Source organism: Zootoca vivipara, chromosome 2 (assembly GCF_965207765.1).
Source record: "Zootoca vivipara chromosome 2, rZooViv2.hap1.1, whole genome shotgun sequence".
Classification (NCBI taxonomy): Eukaryota; Metazoa; Chordata; class Lepidosauria; order Squamata; family Lacertidae; genus Zootoca; species Zootoca vivipara.
In genome coordinates this window covers 47,075,712-47,090,950 of record NC_142584.1, presented here as the reverse complement: position 1 = coordinate 47,090,950, position 15,239 = coordinate 47,075,712, and the positions used below count along the sequence as shown (strand labels likewise).

General features: G+C 41.7%; 1 protein-coding gene across 5 annotated transcripts in view; it reads left to right on the top strand.

Annotated features, from left to right (window-relative positions):
• HTR4 (5-hydroxytryptamine receptor 4) overlaps positions 1-15,239 on the top strand; it is a 172,430-nt gene that overhangs the window by 84,483 nt on the left and 72,708 nt on the right. For 3 of the 5 annotated variants that reach the window (XM_035105230.3, XM_088661808.1, XM_088661807.1), the window contains exons 3-4: positions 10,258-10,383; positions 12,939-13,139. In XM_035105230.3, the coding sequence (XP_034961121.1) occupies positions 10,258-10,383; positions 12,939-13,139 (327 nt within the window). Of the gene's footprint in view, positions 1-10,257; positions 10,384-12,533; positions 12,673-12,938; positions 13,140-15,239 lie in introns of those variants that run through there. The other 2 variants (XM_088661810.1, XM_088661809.1) reach the window with 2 other exon arrangements.

The following is a 15,239-nucleotide window of genomic DNA, read 5'->3' as shown; positions in this document are numbered from 1 at the left end:
GTTGTGACCATCATGGTCATATCAACCACAGAACACACACACACACACACACACACACACACACACACACACACACACACATTCGCAGTGGAGGCATCTAACTATACTTTATTTTAGGTGGGAGAAAACAGGAAATAGGGGACTTACACTATGATACTTTTTGTCCTCCTTTGTAATAAGAACCTTTGTTCAAATGTATCCTGTTTAAGTATAAATGTTAGCACTATTTGCCTGGTATTTCAAAAGAAAAATGTAATTCTTCATTGTTATCTACTTATTGTAAACCTATCTTCAGATCGCCTAATGAAAGATGATATATGTATATATATTCATGTGCCCTGTGCAAATGGGTATGATTCTGCCCTTAATCTCCCAGAGTCCCAATTTGTGCAGTGTTTGTATAAATTTAGCTGCGTTAGTTGTTTATGCAGTGTAGAAACAAGGCATGGAGGAGCAAGATTGAGCCCACTAGCCTTGTTCCCAGCATCCAGGCATTGATCCATCCTTGTGAACAGGCTTGAGCAATGCATGGAAGGTCCATGCGCGATTTCGCTCCCTCTCTGTGCATTAATTTCTACATGACAAGGTATCCACATAATTTAAAGCCTTTGAGTCCGCTTTCTATCTGGTGACATGATTTGTCCTTTTTCACAAGTTTAGATTAATAGCAGCACCATAGTCTGTGCTCCTTTGATGAAATGCCTTGGGGTCAACCAGAAGCACAATATTTTCTTGGCAGTTTCTTCTACCACCACCTGCCAGTTCAATCCTTCTAATTTTACAGTATTTTAATCATCATTTGCACTAACAGTTCTTGTGGTGCCTCAGTGATTTATTCTCCATAAGGAATGCAGCTAAAGACTGATAGTAACACGCTCTGTCTTATTTCTGTTTGATATGGTAAACCTGTGTATAAGTTGCACTGTTGCAGGCTAGGGCTTATATGAATGTATGGTTTTCCAGACAAAAGAAAACATTTCCACATTCCAATAGATAGGAAACCTAGCTGTGGTTCACCTTCCTGACACCTTATTTTCTGTATGAAAGTTTATATATATGTGTGTGGAGGAGCATTCAACTATGTGAGCCCCCTAGTCTGAAGTCTGACATCACACAGCTCAGACCAAGGTTTACCATCTCAGGCTTTAGATTCTAAACTAGATGTGATCTCCAACTAAGAAGGTAAAGGTAAGGGTACCCCTGACCATTAGATCCAGTCACGGATGACTCTGGGGTTGCGGTGCTCATCTCGCTCTATAGGCCAAGGGAGCTGGCATACAGCTTCCAGGTCATGTGGCCAGCATGACTAAGCCGCTTCTGGCAAACCAGAGCAGCGCACGGAAATGCCGTTTACCTTCCTGCTGGAGCAGTACCTATTTATCTTCTTGCACTTTGACATGCTTTCGAACTGCTAGGTGGGCAGGAGCTGGGACCGAACAATGGGAGCTCACCCCTTCGCGGGGATTTGAACCGCCAACCTTCTGATCGGCAAGCCCAAAAGGTTCAGTGGTTTACACCGCAGCGCCACCCGCATTGAAACATAATTGAGTCCAATTCACTTTCTCCTGTTTTAATGATCTAGAAAACTCACTGCTATAGTTTATCCTCTGTTGCTCCTTCTAAGAACACAAGAGTCCTGCTGGGTCAGACCAATGGCTTATCCGGTCCAGCATTCTGTTTTCCCCAGCAACCAACCAGATGTATCCAGGAAGCCAACAAGCAGAGTATGAGGGCAATGGCCGCTCCTGCTGTTGTTCCCAAGTGACTGGTATTCCAAGGTGTGCTGCTTCATAGTGATGATCAACATGAAGCATGAAATTTTGTTTCACAAATGAATATTGCTAGTGTGCTCCATTTTCTCAAATTGGAACATCAGATCACCACAATCTTTGATTCTGGCTGCTTTTAAATATCTTACGGAGAACAAACCTGTAATCACAAGACCAGTTTTTAAAAGGACCACCCCTCCTTTTTTATTATCATTTTAGCAAAACTGGCACCATCACACTCCCCCCCCCTCAACTTGTGTGTTTGGCAAGTACCTAACCTTCCCCAGCTGAGCAGCAGCCATCTGCAGAGCTATCACGAACAATAAGTGGAAGAATTCTTTGAATTTCCAAAAAGGGAAAATTACCTTGAGCCCTTTAGCTCTGAGTAATTCACATCAGATGGGATCTAAATCGACACTGTTTTCTTCTTCCTTTTCAGTGAGCTGTTGTAATGCAGATTAAGTTATCATGATACCAGTTCCTCAGCCACTGAGTATAGATGACACCAGTGTTACGATAACTAGAAACATACACTACAAAATCAAAACTAGAAACTCCAGAAAATTGGGCTGAGGAGAGGATGTAATTGGTTTCAGTACCTTCCTTTTTCTCCAGGCTAGACATTGAGTAATATTTCACTATTATTGGGTATTTGTTTTACAATAAGATCACAAGGATTGCCCTGCTAGTTAAAACCAGTATTTTTTTTTTGCCAGTGTTTAGAAATTTGACACTGGGGGGGGGGGCTCATTCAGATGAAATGCTAAGCTAAACCATGACTTTTGGGGAGCATCCATGTATGTGCTAAGAGGATCATGACCACTTTATTTATTTATTTATAGAATTTATATACTGCCCTATACCCAGAGGTCTCAGAGAGGTGCTCCTCCTCCGGTCCTGCTGCCACCATATCATTGTAGTTAATCCATCCTTTGGTTTAGTTTTATGTCTGAACCCTTGCTCAGAGTTTATCTTGTTTCGGACAAGCCAGAAACCGTAGCCAAGGTTTGCTGTGTGGCTTACTGTTTGTGGTTTGGGTAAAATAAACCATGAGCCCAAGTTTTGACATGGCCTTGATCACAACAGGAGACAGAACAAAACATCTTAAAACTTTTCTCCAGGAACCTGCACATTCCTAGTGTGGTGTAGTGGTTAAGAGCGGTAGACTCGTAATCTGGGGAACCGGGTTTGCGTCTCTGCTCCTCCACATGCAGCTGCTGGGTGACCTTGGGCTAGTCACACTTCTCTGAAGCCTCTCAGCCTCACTCACCTCACAGAGTGTTTGTTTTGGGAGGAAGGGAAAGGAGAATGTTAGCCACTTTGAGACTCCTTTGGGTAGTGATAAAGCGGGATATCAAATCCAAACTCAAACTCTTCTTCTCAGTCTCACTAAGCCATGGTTTGGCTTAGCTTTGTATGTGAACTGCACCATAGTTGAGAGGCATGAGGATAGTGATAGAACATAATTCTGGTTTATTTTCCTAGTTTGTTAGCTGACATATAATACAAAAGAGGATCTTCACACTGAAGTTTGTGTGAAATGGGAGAGGAGTGCAGAGTGAGGAGTACCTGGCCCTGCCTGGTTCTCATTGTCAGCTTCATAAACCATGCATTATGAAGCCAGGAATGATTTATGAACCTGCCCATTATGTTCCTTTCCCCAAGTGCTCAAAACCTCTCCCCAAGCTTCCTTCCAGTTTCTAAGAAATTGAATAGATATACTTCCCATATACTTTGCAATTATTTTCTGCATTAATATGAAAAATGAATGCCTTCTTTGCCTAAGTAAAAAAAAGTAAAAGTAAAAGTGTGAACCATAGCTTTTTTCATTTGGTGTGGTTTGTGCAGAGACATAAGAAATCTAGTAACAGGTTGAAGTTTTGAAAGAGTGATTCTGAGTTTGTAGTTACAGTCAAACTTTGGTTCCTGGACGGCTCCATTTTGGAACCTTTCAGCTCCCGAATGCCAAAAACCCAGAAGTAATGTTCCGGTTTTCGAACGTTTTTCGGAAGTCGAACGTCTGATGAGTGCAGGAAGCTCCTTCAACCAATTGGAAGCCGATTGGTTGTCAAATGTTTTGGAAGCCGAACGGGCTCCCGGAACAGATTACGTTCAACAACCAAGGTTTCACTGTATTGTGAAATGTATCCAGTTTAGTTATAAACAGGACTGGAATGTTCTGGTCACGTTTCTAAGATAACACTGGAGGAAAAAATGGTTGAGCTAATTGTAGCCACTGAATTATGCCCAAGTCAAGTTAATGTATTTGCCAAAAACAGACCCACTCGTTTCATTAGCTGACCAAGAGGCAGTGACCCGAAGCTAAGCTTTTCAGCGAGTGTCAAAAAGTTGGACTGGAACCACTAATACTTGTCAGCAGCTCTGACTGAAACAGACAACTTGCCACAAGGTTGCAGCCTGATCAGCCACTAGTGTATTCCTTGCTGAAGCTGTAATTACCTCTCGCTGAAGTTGTACTATGCTCAGTAGACAGATCTGCCTAATTAAGTACACTTTTTTTCCCCAAAAGGGAACCCTTCTTCATTATTTTCATTGCTGAAGTTTTGACACTGGCTTACCTGTAGGATGTTTTAAGCTGAAGCCTTTAATAGAGAAAATGTTTGTGCTGTTTTCTTTGCAATAACAATGGATGTTGAAATGCACAAAGAGATTTTGTGGTGGTGGCGAAGGCTGGCGGAGTTACAAAGAGGGAGAACCTCAGCTCTGAGGCTGGATTGGAATGAAAGCGGCCTTTGGACACTTTCCACCCTATTTGTAGGTGGTTATATGGGGAAGCATTTTCCAAAGGTACCATTTGGCGTGTATGTGAAATTATCCCAACATGTTTTTGGTAGCACAGGAGTGGCATTATAGCCGTGGTGAAGAATATTCAGACGATATTTGGCTAAATTGCTCTTTTGTGGTGATGGGGGAACATTATCAAATTCTAAATTTTTTGGCTTGGTTCTAGATGAGTTGGCTAGAACATGAGAGGGGGCGTAGACAAGCAAGCCTTGGGATGGGTGGCTGGCTTAGTAAAAGGAGAAGGAGTGGGTATGAGAAAAAAAAATGTTTCAGAAAAGGAAGCTAAATCCTGCAAGCTACCAGTACAATTTTTTCTTTAGTGCCTGAACAAATATAATAAAAGTGTAACATGATGGCTTGGCCCAACAATAGTGGAATCTTGATTAATATAATCAAGAGGGAAAATGTGTTGGCAACTTTTATTGGGAGTTCCACTATATATATATATCTATATATCTATATCTATATCTATATCTATATCTATATCTATATAACCAAGGATTTTTTTTAAAAAAAACATAATGTATTTTATTTGACAGTGGCTTAACCTTGTTAACTTTTCTTTGACAAGAGCCTTGTACTGCAAGAATTTAATGGGCAAAAAATTCATCTGCTAACCTGTCATGTAGATATAGCGATGTATAAAGTGGCAACTGTTCATCTTTTGTTACCTGTTAAAGCAGTGGCTTTGGGGGCTCTCAACTTTCTGCAGTGCCCTGTGCAACGTTAAAATTTGGCACCCACCCCCTGCCTCTCATGCTCAGTTCTACAGGATTGTTGTGGCGCCCCCTGCAGCGCAGTGCCCAATGCAGCCAAACCGGTCATGCTATCCTAAAACCAGTCATTGTGTTAAAGACGCAATGAGATCCTGACAGAAAAATTAAGGTAACCCATTCCCTGATTTGCCCATTCTTTGTGGACTGTTTCACTTAGGCCCTGCTGAACACATATGTCAGGAAACATGATCCTGCTACCTTTGAGCAGAAGTAAGCCTGGCGAACCACTGGCAGTGGTCTGCCAGCCTTCTTATACAATTTGTTAGCAGTGGTGGCAAAATCTGTGATGACACCTCTTCTGCTTCTTGCATGTTACCATTGCAAGCAGGTCAGAACATTCAGTGAATCATTCTTGTTTCAGGAGCACCCTGGCCTGCTTGCAGTGGCAGTGTGCAAGAGGAGAGGCATGAATGCTCCTCTCCATCATAGCACTGGGTGGAGAGGAATCTCACTCAGTGCTGAGCTGGGGTGTGTGTGAAATAGATGTCTGTGCTCCCTCTGATTGGCAGAAAAAGTGTGTGTGTGTGTGTGTGTGTGTAACTGCCTGACTGCAGGGTCCATCTTTGTTTTGGCCAATCCCTCTGCTGATAGATATCAGCCATTAAATGCAAATGTATGTTAGGCAGCATAGATACAAGACGTGTTGTGTATTAGTGAAAATAGTTACCAAATTAACTAAACTGTTATCCACTTATTAGAGAATTAATAAAATTACACTTCTGAATTACTACTTTGAGGGGTTAGTAGCTACAATTCCTTGGTTGTTCACTGTAAATTCCCCTTTATATTCTGTGAGCTGGAAAAGTTGTGCATTTTCCATCATTCTTGTGGGTAAATATAAAATAAATCCTTGTGTGCAGATCAGAATTATTTGAATACCCCAATATAGATTGAAAACATACATACTTTCAGTTCCCATGAGGTCCTAACAGGGATGGTCATTGAATTTGGCTATCTGGGGTCCAAAGTCTGTATTCTCAAGCATCCTACACTAGCCCCTTGAAGTGTGGTAGGCTTTTGCTGTGCATTTAAACTCCCAGGATATTAATCTAAGCTATCGTATGGACCTTAACTGCCTTTCTGTTTGGAAAATTATCCTGTTACACTGCAGTGTTGCACAAGTCACTTGCCACTATGAGTCAGGCTGCCTGTTGAAGGGAACAAAAAACAAAAACCTGTCACGTAATTATGTCCTATAGATGAAGTGATAGAAATATTGGAGTATGTTGTAAGGTTATTTTTTCTTCAGTCCACTTTAAATGAAATGGATTTTACATTAATGGAACATTGTGAGCAAATATAATAGGTTATATCCAATGAAGTTATCCTGTAAGTTCAAGGACTTCTCTCCCTTTGCCCTCCCAATCTGCTCCTGAGGGTTGGGGAAACTCCCAGTACAGATTGGGGTGGGCATGCAAAGAGTGGGAGAACTCCTTGCCCTGATGGGATGATTTCATTGGATACAACCCATTGATTCTCAGGATGTTAGCTAGTGTTGCTGTTGCGGAAGCCTGCTCATAATCTGCTTATGAATGGCTCACTGAGCAATTAGGGATCTATGAACATTTTGAGAAGAGGGAGGAAGCAGAGAAGCAAGCGTCATTAAAGACATCTCAAGGATTATTTTTTATTAACATTATGAAATCTAATTCAGATATAGCATTTATCAGTCATATTTATAGCTGGCCCTTCATCCACAATAAAGCCTAGAGCGCAGATACACATATGCATTTTCTTCAAGGTATAAAGCAAAAGTCATCATTTTTCTAACCGTTTCAAACCTTTCCTATTAAATTCAGTGTTGATTAATAATTTAGCAACACCCACCCTGCCATTATGGATTAATATCTCCCAGTTTCCTCCTAGTGAAGGAGATCTGGTATTTGATATAGTTCTGGAGCAAGGTTGCAGACCTTGAATAGGGTTTCCATCTCCTTTCACAGGATCAGGTGGCATTCTGTGTTGCATTTCTCCCTCTTCTTCCTTGTCAAGGTGACTTTATTCCTGCAGCATGCGCCGTCTCTCGCTCTCTTTCTCACCTGCTTACCCAAGCAAGCAATATTAGATCGCCTAGAAGTAGCGAGCACAGTTTGAATTAAGTTTCTCCTTGACTCTGAGAGACCAGAAGGCTATCAACTCCAGCCCCTTGCCTCAAGAATTTCTGCTCACTAACTCCCTGGACGGAATGTTTTGTAGTATCTCAGGCCCCAATGTGCCACAAAGCAGAAAGCAGCTGAACTGCAAAGAATGTGCCCGCAGGGCAAGTTGTCCAGACAATCCAATTTAAGAGTACTTTCTCACTTTAGACTTAAAGTGGTGCTTGCTTCAGATGGATTGTGGTATAAATGTGAAATGTGTATTGGCCAGGCTACCCACATGAATTCTAAATTCCTCTCTTCTGCTTTCTTTTCTGCATTCATGTTAGTAACAGATGCATATTAGCAGAGGGTGGGGGGAGCTTGAAGACTGTAGTTAGTCAGGAATGGTAGGGCTCTTAAGTATACAACATCACAGAGAAAGTCAAACTCTCTGAGATGAAGTTCCTTTCAGGTATGGCAAGCAAACTCTGAGCAAATTCTACCCATTAAATCTTATTTTTGAAACCAATTTCGCACTGCAACTGCTGGCATCTTAGCTATGTTGTCTCCAACTTCGTCTCAAATTATTTATCATGTTTGAATCCCTGACTTTCTGCCTTCCTCTAGAGAGCTCAGGTTGACACCCTTGGGGTTAGCTCATTTTATCCCTGTAACAAAAGTGTGTGGCTGCCCACGTCCATTTAAGTGAACTTTGTGTGTCAGAGACTTGAACCACAGCTCCAAGTCCAGCATTCTGCCCTCAGCAGTACATTGGCTCAGTATTTGCAGAAAGTGAGGATGAATTAAAGAACCTTTTAATGAGGGTGAAAGAGGAGAGCGCAAAATATGGTCTGAAGCTCAACATCAAAAAAATCAAGATCATGGCCACTGGTCCCATCATCTCCTGGTAAATAGAAGGGGAAGAAATGGAGGCAGTGAGAGATTTTACTTTCTTGGGCTCCTTGATCACTGCAGATGGTGACAGCAGTCACGAAATTAAAAGACGCCTGCTTCTTGGGAGAAAAGCCATGACAAACCTAGACAGCATCTTAAAAAGCAGAGACATCACCTTGCCGACAAAGGTCCGTATAGTTAAAGCTATGGTTTTCCCAGTAGTGATGTATGGAAGTGAGAGCTGGACCATAAAGAAGGCTGATCGCCGAAGAATTGATGCTTTTGAATTATGGTGCTGGAGGAGACTCTTGAGAGTCCCATGGACTGCAAGAAGATCAAACCTATCCATTCTTAAGGAAATCAGCCCTGAGTGCTCCCTGGAAGGACAGATCGTGAAGCTGAGGCTCCAATACTTTGGCCACCTCATGAGAAGAGAAGACTCCCTGGAAAAGACCCTGATGTTGGGAAAGATTGAGGGCACTAGGAGAAGGGGACGACAGAGGACAAGATGGTTGGACAGTGTTCTCGAAGCTACGAACATGAGTTTGACCAAACTACGGGAGGCAGTGCAAGACAGGAGTGCCTGGCGTGCTATGGTCCATGGGGTCACGAAGAGTCGGACACGACTAAACGACTAAACAACAACATAATGCTGCTGAAGAGAGGAGAAAAAGTCAGGAGCATAAATAGAGGAGAGATGACTATTTTCATTTCTTGTGCCTTGAACATGACCCTCACAATCCATATTATAACTGTCTGTCTAATCCCCAGACTTCAACTTTTTTCCTCTGCCAAGCCAAAGTGGTTGCTGTGTGTGTACACCACAGAAATAAATTGTGGTGGGATATGAGTCTTCTGAATGTAGCTTCCAATTTATATGTCTAGTTCCTTTTCCAAAAGTTGTAGCTTTGGGACAACAAAAATTCTATTATCAATGAAAGCAAGCTGGATTGAGAAAGATTCAGAATTTGATAGATCCATTTTATATGCTAAATGGTTTAATATCTAAATACAGTGGTACCTCAGTTTACGAACTTAATCCGTTCCGGAAGTCCGTTCTTAAGCCGAAACTGTTTTTAAACTGAGGCAGGCTTTCCCTAAAGAGGCCTCCTGCCACCGGTGCCCTTCCACCATTCGGATTCCATTATTAGACCGAGGTAAAGTTCGCAAACACTACCTCCGGTGTTGCAGAGTTCATAAACCGAATAGTTCGTAAACAGGGCTCTTCGTAAATTGAGGTACCACTGTATATCAATGCTCCCCAATGTTTTCCACCCACAGCCCATAGTACTTCTATTGCACCCACCCTAAAATGGTAAAATCTGTCCTTGCAGGACACGGCAGTTGCCATTCTGAAATTTCACTGTGCCTGCAATTTGCCTCTGAGTCTAGCAGAAAATTGGAGCCTTAAAAAAAAATCAAATCAAATCTAACCTTCCATGGAAATCCCTGGATGTATCTGCCTACAACTTGGTAGACTTAATCCACTGTGGAGGAGCCGCTATGCCTGCAAATTTCACCCACTTCTGCAAAAAGGGGGTATTAGATTGAGATTGACCAGTTTTTAGATTCCTCATTATAGTGAATGGGAAGAAAACAGAGCTTTGTTTTTCAACAGATATCATTTAACACTAAATAGTGGGTCAAATTGGAAAAACACAGAGTGGGTTTGGAACAGATCAGACAGCTTCCCAAAGTTATAGATGCAAGCCTAATATTGTGGCCAGTGCACCCTGTCACATACATAGATTGGTCCTGAGCTGTTGAATTGTAATCTACAGTATTCCCATTGTTGAGGGGAAGGGCCAGTAAATTAGTTAAGGCTACTGTGGGCTGAAAAATGGAATTTGACATATGGATTCAAAATAACCAAGTCAGTCTCAAGCTGCCAGTCTTCTATTTTCAAGAAGTACCCCATATTTTTTCCCTTTATAGCTCAACTGAGGGATTTGGCGTGGCAGAGAAGATTGCACTGCTCACCTTTATTTCTGCTGTTATTCTTATGGCTATCCTGGGAAATCTTCTGGTGATGGTGGCTGTATGCAGAGACAGGCAACTCAGGTGAGCCCATGCATATGTTACTATCAATCTCTTTGGCAGAATGAGCTTTTCAGGGATGGAATATTTGAATCTCCAGGGCAAAGAGACAAATGTGAAAATAGCTATGAACATAAACAATGTAGTAAAAGAACATTCTCACGGTTTCTTTTTCATCCAAGCTTATTTGTGTAATGTCAAACTTTGATTGCCTGTAGTGTCAAAGTTAGAATTATATTGCAGCTGATTAATCATTTTATTATCTAGCGCCTGCATTTCTAGAATTTGCATCATCAAAACACATAAATCACCAAATAATTCCAAAGTGACTAACACTGCACTTTTAGGGCAGAAGCTACATGTTAGAAGAGACAAGGAAACACTGCCAAAAATAGCAATTTCTTGTCAGGTTTTCTTTCTCCTTGGTATGCACTAAAAATCTACATCATGTCTTGATTGTAATGACATTTTGGATTTCCCAGCTCCAATGAGCAGAGCAGACAATAATAATAATAATAATAATTAATAAGACGATGGAGAACAGACATGGGTAACAGACTGTGCAATTATGCTAGGAATGAATATTAGACATGGAATGGATTCAGGACTTCTGCCCTGAAAGGGCAGTGGTTTGGGTTTATTTGACAAAGAAAAGTATGATTAATTGGGGGGGGGAATTAAATGCTACATTTAAGCAGTATATCCATTCACATTTCACAATCAATTTCCACATCTCTAAATGTATAGTTTACTAGATGTGTCACATTTATTTATTTATTTTAGGCTTATTTGGCCATATATCAGGAAGTTGTAGATATTAATGGCAATCTGACTGTGTAAATTGTTGAGGAGGCACAATCTGTTATTTGGAGGCCTTTTATGACATTTATGAATCAGTATTCATATCAGATTGAGGTTGAGGTTGAATCCTGACAAGACAGAAGTACTGTTTGTGGGGGACAGGAGGCGGGCAGGTGTGGAGGACTCCCTGGTCCTGAATGGGGTAACTGTGCCCCTGAAGGACCAGGTGCGCAGCCTGAGAGTCATTCTGGACTCACAGCTGTCCATGGAGGCGCAGGTCAATTCTGTGTCCAGGGCAGCTGTTTATCAGCTCCATCTGGTACGCAGGCTGAGACCCTACCTGCCTGTAGACTGTCTCGCCAGAGTGGTACATGCTCTGGTTATCTCCCGCTTGGACTACTGCAATGCGCTCTACGTGGGGCTACCTTTGAAGGTGACCCGGAAACTACAACTAATCCAGAATGTGGCAGCTAGACTGGTGACTGGGAGCGGCCGCCAAGACCACATAACGTTTCCGAGCACAGTTCAAAGTGTTGGTGCTGACCTTTAAAGCCCTAAATGGCCTTGGTCCAGTATACCTGAAGGAGCGTCTCCACCCCCATCGTTCTGCCCGGACACTTAGGTCCAGTACCGAGGGCCTTCTGGTGGTTCCCTCGTTGCGAGAAGCCAAGTTGCAGGGAACCACGCAGAGGGCCTTCTCGGTGCTGGCGCCCGCCCTGTGGAACACCCTCCCATCAGATATCAAAGAGAAAAACAGCTACCAGATTTTTAGAAGACATCTGAAGGCAGCCCTGTTTAGGGAGGCTTTTAAAGTTTAATAGATTATTTTATTTCATTTTTCTGTTGGAAGCTGCCTAGAGTGTCTGGGGAAACCCAGCCAGATGGGCGGGGTATAAATAATAAATTATTATTATAATATTATTATTATAGTATGATAGGAGCATAATTGGTCATACAAGCTTATGTGACCTTTGTTTTCTGGCTCTGCATGTGAGCATCATTTTGCCTACAGTGTTGATTTATATCTTGATGTTAACATGTATTATGGTCAGTATATTTTTAAATATATACATATATTACTGCAGAAGCTATAATGAAATAAGGGCTTTTTCAAAGTAGCTGCTTTTATCTTATGCTGGCCTATGATTGTAATAAAGATTTGGATTGGATTGGAAGGAGCCGCAGAATTTTTAAGTTCACATCTTTAAACCCAAACAAAAGATGTGTTGCGCATGCATAGGGGGGAACTAGGTACATTCCCAGCAAGAGCTTTGTTTGTTGTTTTTCTATGCAGTAGTTCCTACTGCGTCAAAAAGACAAGGCACTTTTCTAACTGAGCAGCTGCTTGTCTCTTCAGTGGAAACAGCTCGAAAGAAAACATCAAATGAACTTCTGGCAGCATCCCCACTAAGGTCCCTCACCACTGAAGCACCACATGTCCAATATATATGCATGTTAATGGCTTTGAAAGAGAGTTGCTCACCATGAGTGAAAGCGAACCAACAAATGCAGGTGGGAATTTTAATTGCTAATGAAAGGCTACTACTTTGTGAATTTAAGATCTATATGTGGATAAAGAAGCTGGTCCACACATTTGACTATCTCCTGTCTGAACAGAAGGGTGTGCCCCATGAGGAATTTACATACTCAACATGGTCACTTGATTTACAGAGTGATAAAATAACAAGGGATGTTTTAAAATGCAGAAGGCAACACTGTCCTACAAATTGTCATCTTGATGATGTCTTTCTGAATCAATACATTTGTTTTCCTTGCAGGAAAATCAAGACCAATTATTTCATAGTCTCACTTGCCTTTGCTGACTTGCTGGTATCAGTTCTGGTGATGCCATTTGGAGCCATTGAGCTGGTTCAAGATAACTGGATTTATGGAAGAACGTTCTGTTTAGTCCGCACTTCTCTTGATGTCCTCCTCACAACAGCATCAATTTTCCACCTCTGCTGTATCTCATTAGACAGGTAGGATAAAAAAGGTACATAAAATAAAATGCTGCTGTTTTCAAGTTTATCCGGTTAAATTTCATGTGTTCCTTCAGGAAAGCCATTGAATTAAAGGCATGTAAATATATTCTATATACAAGGTTTCATGTGTGCCAGGGCTTATCTCAAATATCTATTTTCAAGTATCTAGAACAGAGCTGGGGAATCTTTCTTTGGCTAATTACTGGACATCTCCAGTGGAAAGATGTTAAAGGTTGGATTTTAGATCAGTGTATGAGCAGATCACATCTATTCAATGCCTTTAACTTCAAAACTGCACTTGGATCCCAAAAATTGTATGCACAAAGTTTCAAAATGTATAGATACTCTTTGCATTATTTGCAAGGAAAACATGTTTATGTCAGTCAATCCATCTTTATTATTACAATCACAGGTCAGCCACTAAGTTACAGGTTTATGTCTCTGCTAAAACATATCCCACCCTACTTTGATCTTCTTGCAGAGGAAGACATCATTTCCACTTTGGCTGCTCTCTGCTGAACAGCTGGTGGATGGGAGGAAACCATGAAAGCAGATGGAATCTGGCTGTGGGCCATATCTGGCCTGCAGACTGGGAATTCCTCTCTTGAATATATTATGTAAGAATGGATGTGTATATTTCCTTCACCAAAGAGTGACTGCGTTAGCACTAAATTGTGGTTTATCAATACATACAGTACTAAAAGGACAAATCTGAGCAAAGCATCAGCCTTTAATGCTCCCCTCTTCCTCTTTCTTCCTATGCAGCTGAAAGGATTTGACCAGAGTTTACTTTCACATTTGAAGAATTCTGAATTGTCATTGTATTTGAAGCAGTGATTCTTTAATTTCTTAAAAAGTTAACTTGAAACATATGGTGCTACAAAGCTGGCTTATTAGAATAACCATCATTTACTTTAAACCAGAATTGATACTTTGAACATCATGACAAGCCGGAATTCTTTAATAGTAAAACTAAATTATTATTCATAATATAAAGGTAAAGGGACCCCTGACTATTAGATCCAGTCGTGAGTCGTGACCGACTCTGGGATTGTGGCGCTCATCTCGCGTAACTGGCTGAGGGAGCCAGCGTACAGCTTCCGGGTCATGTGCCCAGCATGACAAAGCCGCTTCTGGTGAACCAGAGCAGTACATGGAAACGCCGTTTACCTTCCCACCGGAGTGGTACCTATTTATCTACTTGCACTTTGATGTGCTTTCGAACTGCTAGGTTGGCAGGAACAGGGAGCAAACAACGGGAGCTCACCCCGTCACAGGGATTCGAACCGCTGACCTTCTGATAAGCAAGCCCTAGACTCTGTGGTTTAACCCACAGCGCCACTTGCGTCCCTTCATTCATCACATAGTGCATAGTTAAAATATGGAACTCACTCCCACAGGAAGCAATGATGACCACCAACTTAGATGGCTTTAAAAAGAGAACAAGATAAATTCACGGTGGAGAGGGTTGTCAATGGCCATTGGCCATGATGGCTATGCTCTGCCTCCACAGCTTCTGAAAACCAGTTGCTGGAAACTGCAGGAGGGATGAGGACTCTTGCGCTCGGGTCCTGCTTGCAGATTTCCCACAAGCAACTGGTTGGTCACTTTGAGAATAGGATGCTGGACTAGATGGGCCATTGGCCTGATCCAGCAGGTTCTTCCTCTCTTCTTAAATTTACTTCCTCCCCCCACCCAACTTTTAGAAAAGTTGCTTGTGATGTAACGTGGCTGGATTGTAAAAGCTTTCTGTAATGTCAGTTACAGGTGATAAGCAATTTTAACTGGTAATCGAGCTCATCTTAGCCACCGAGCTATGTAATTGTATGTATGTATGTAATGGAAATTCATGGTTCTTATTTGCTAAGGGTATCAAGACAACTCCTCTGATGATGTCCTTGTTAATTGTACCCTGGAATGTGCGGTCATTTCTGCTTATTCATTCTTCAAATAAAAGTGTGCATTATGGGGAAAGTCTTTCTGTTTTGGTCTTCATGTTTCTTACACCAGTCTGGTTTTTTATTTTTTAATATAGACTTCAATCATAAATAATGGCTTCGAGTAAAACTATTTGCTCAGCTCACCACCTTCCGAAGT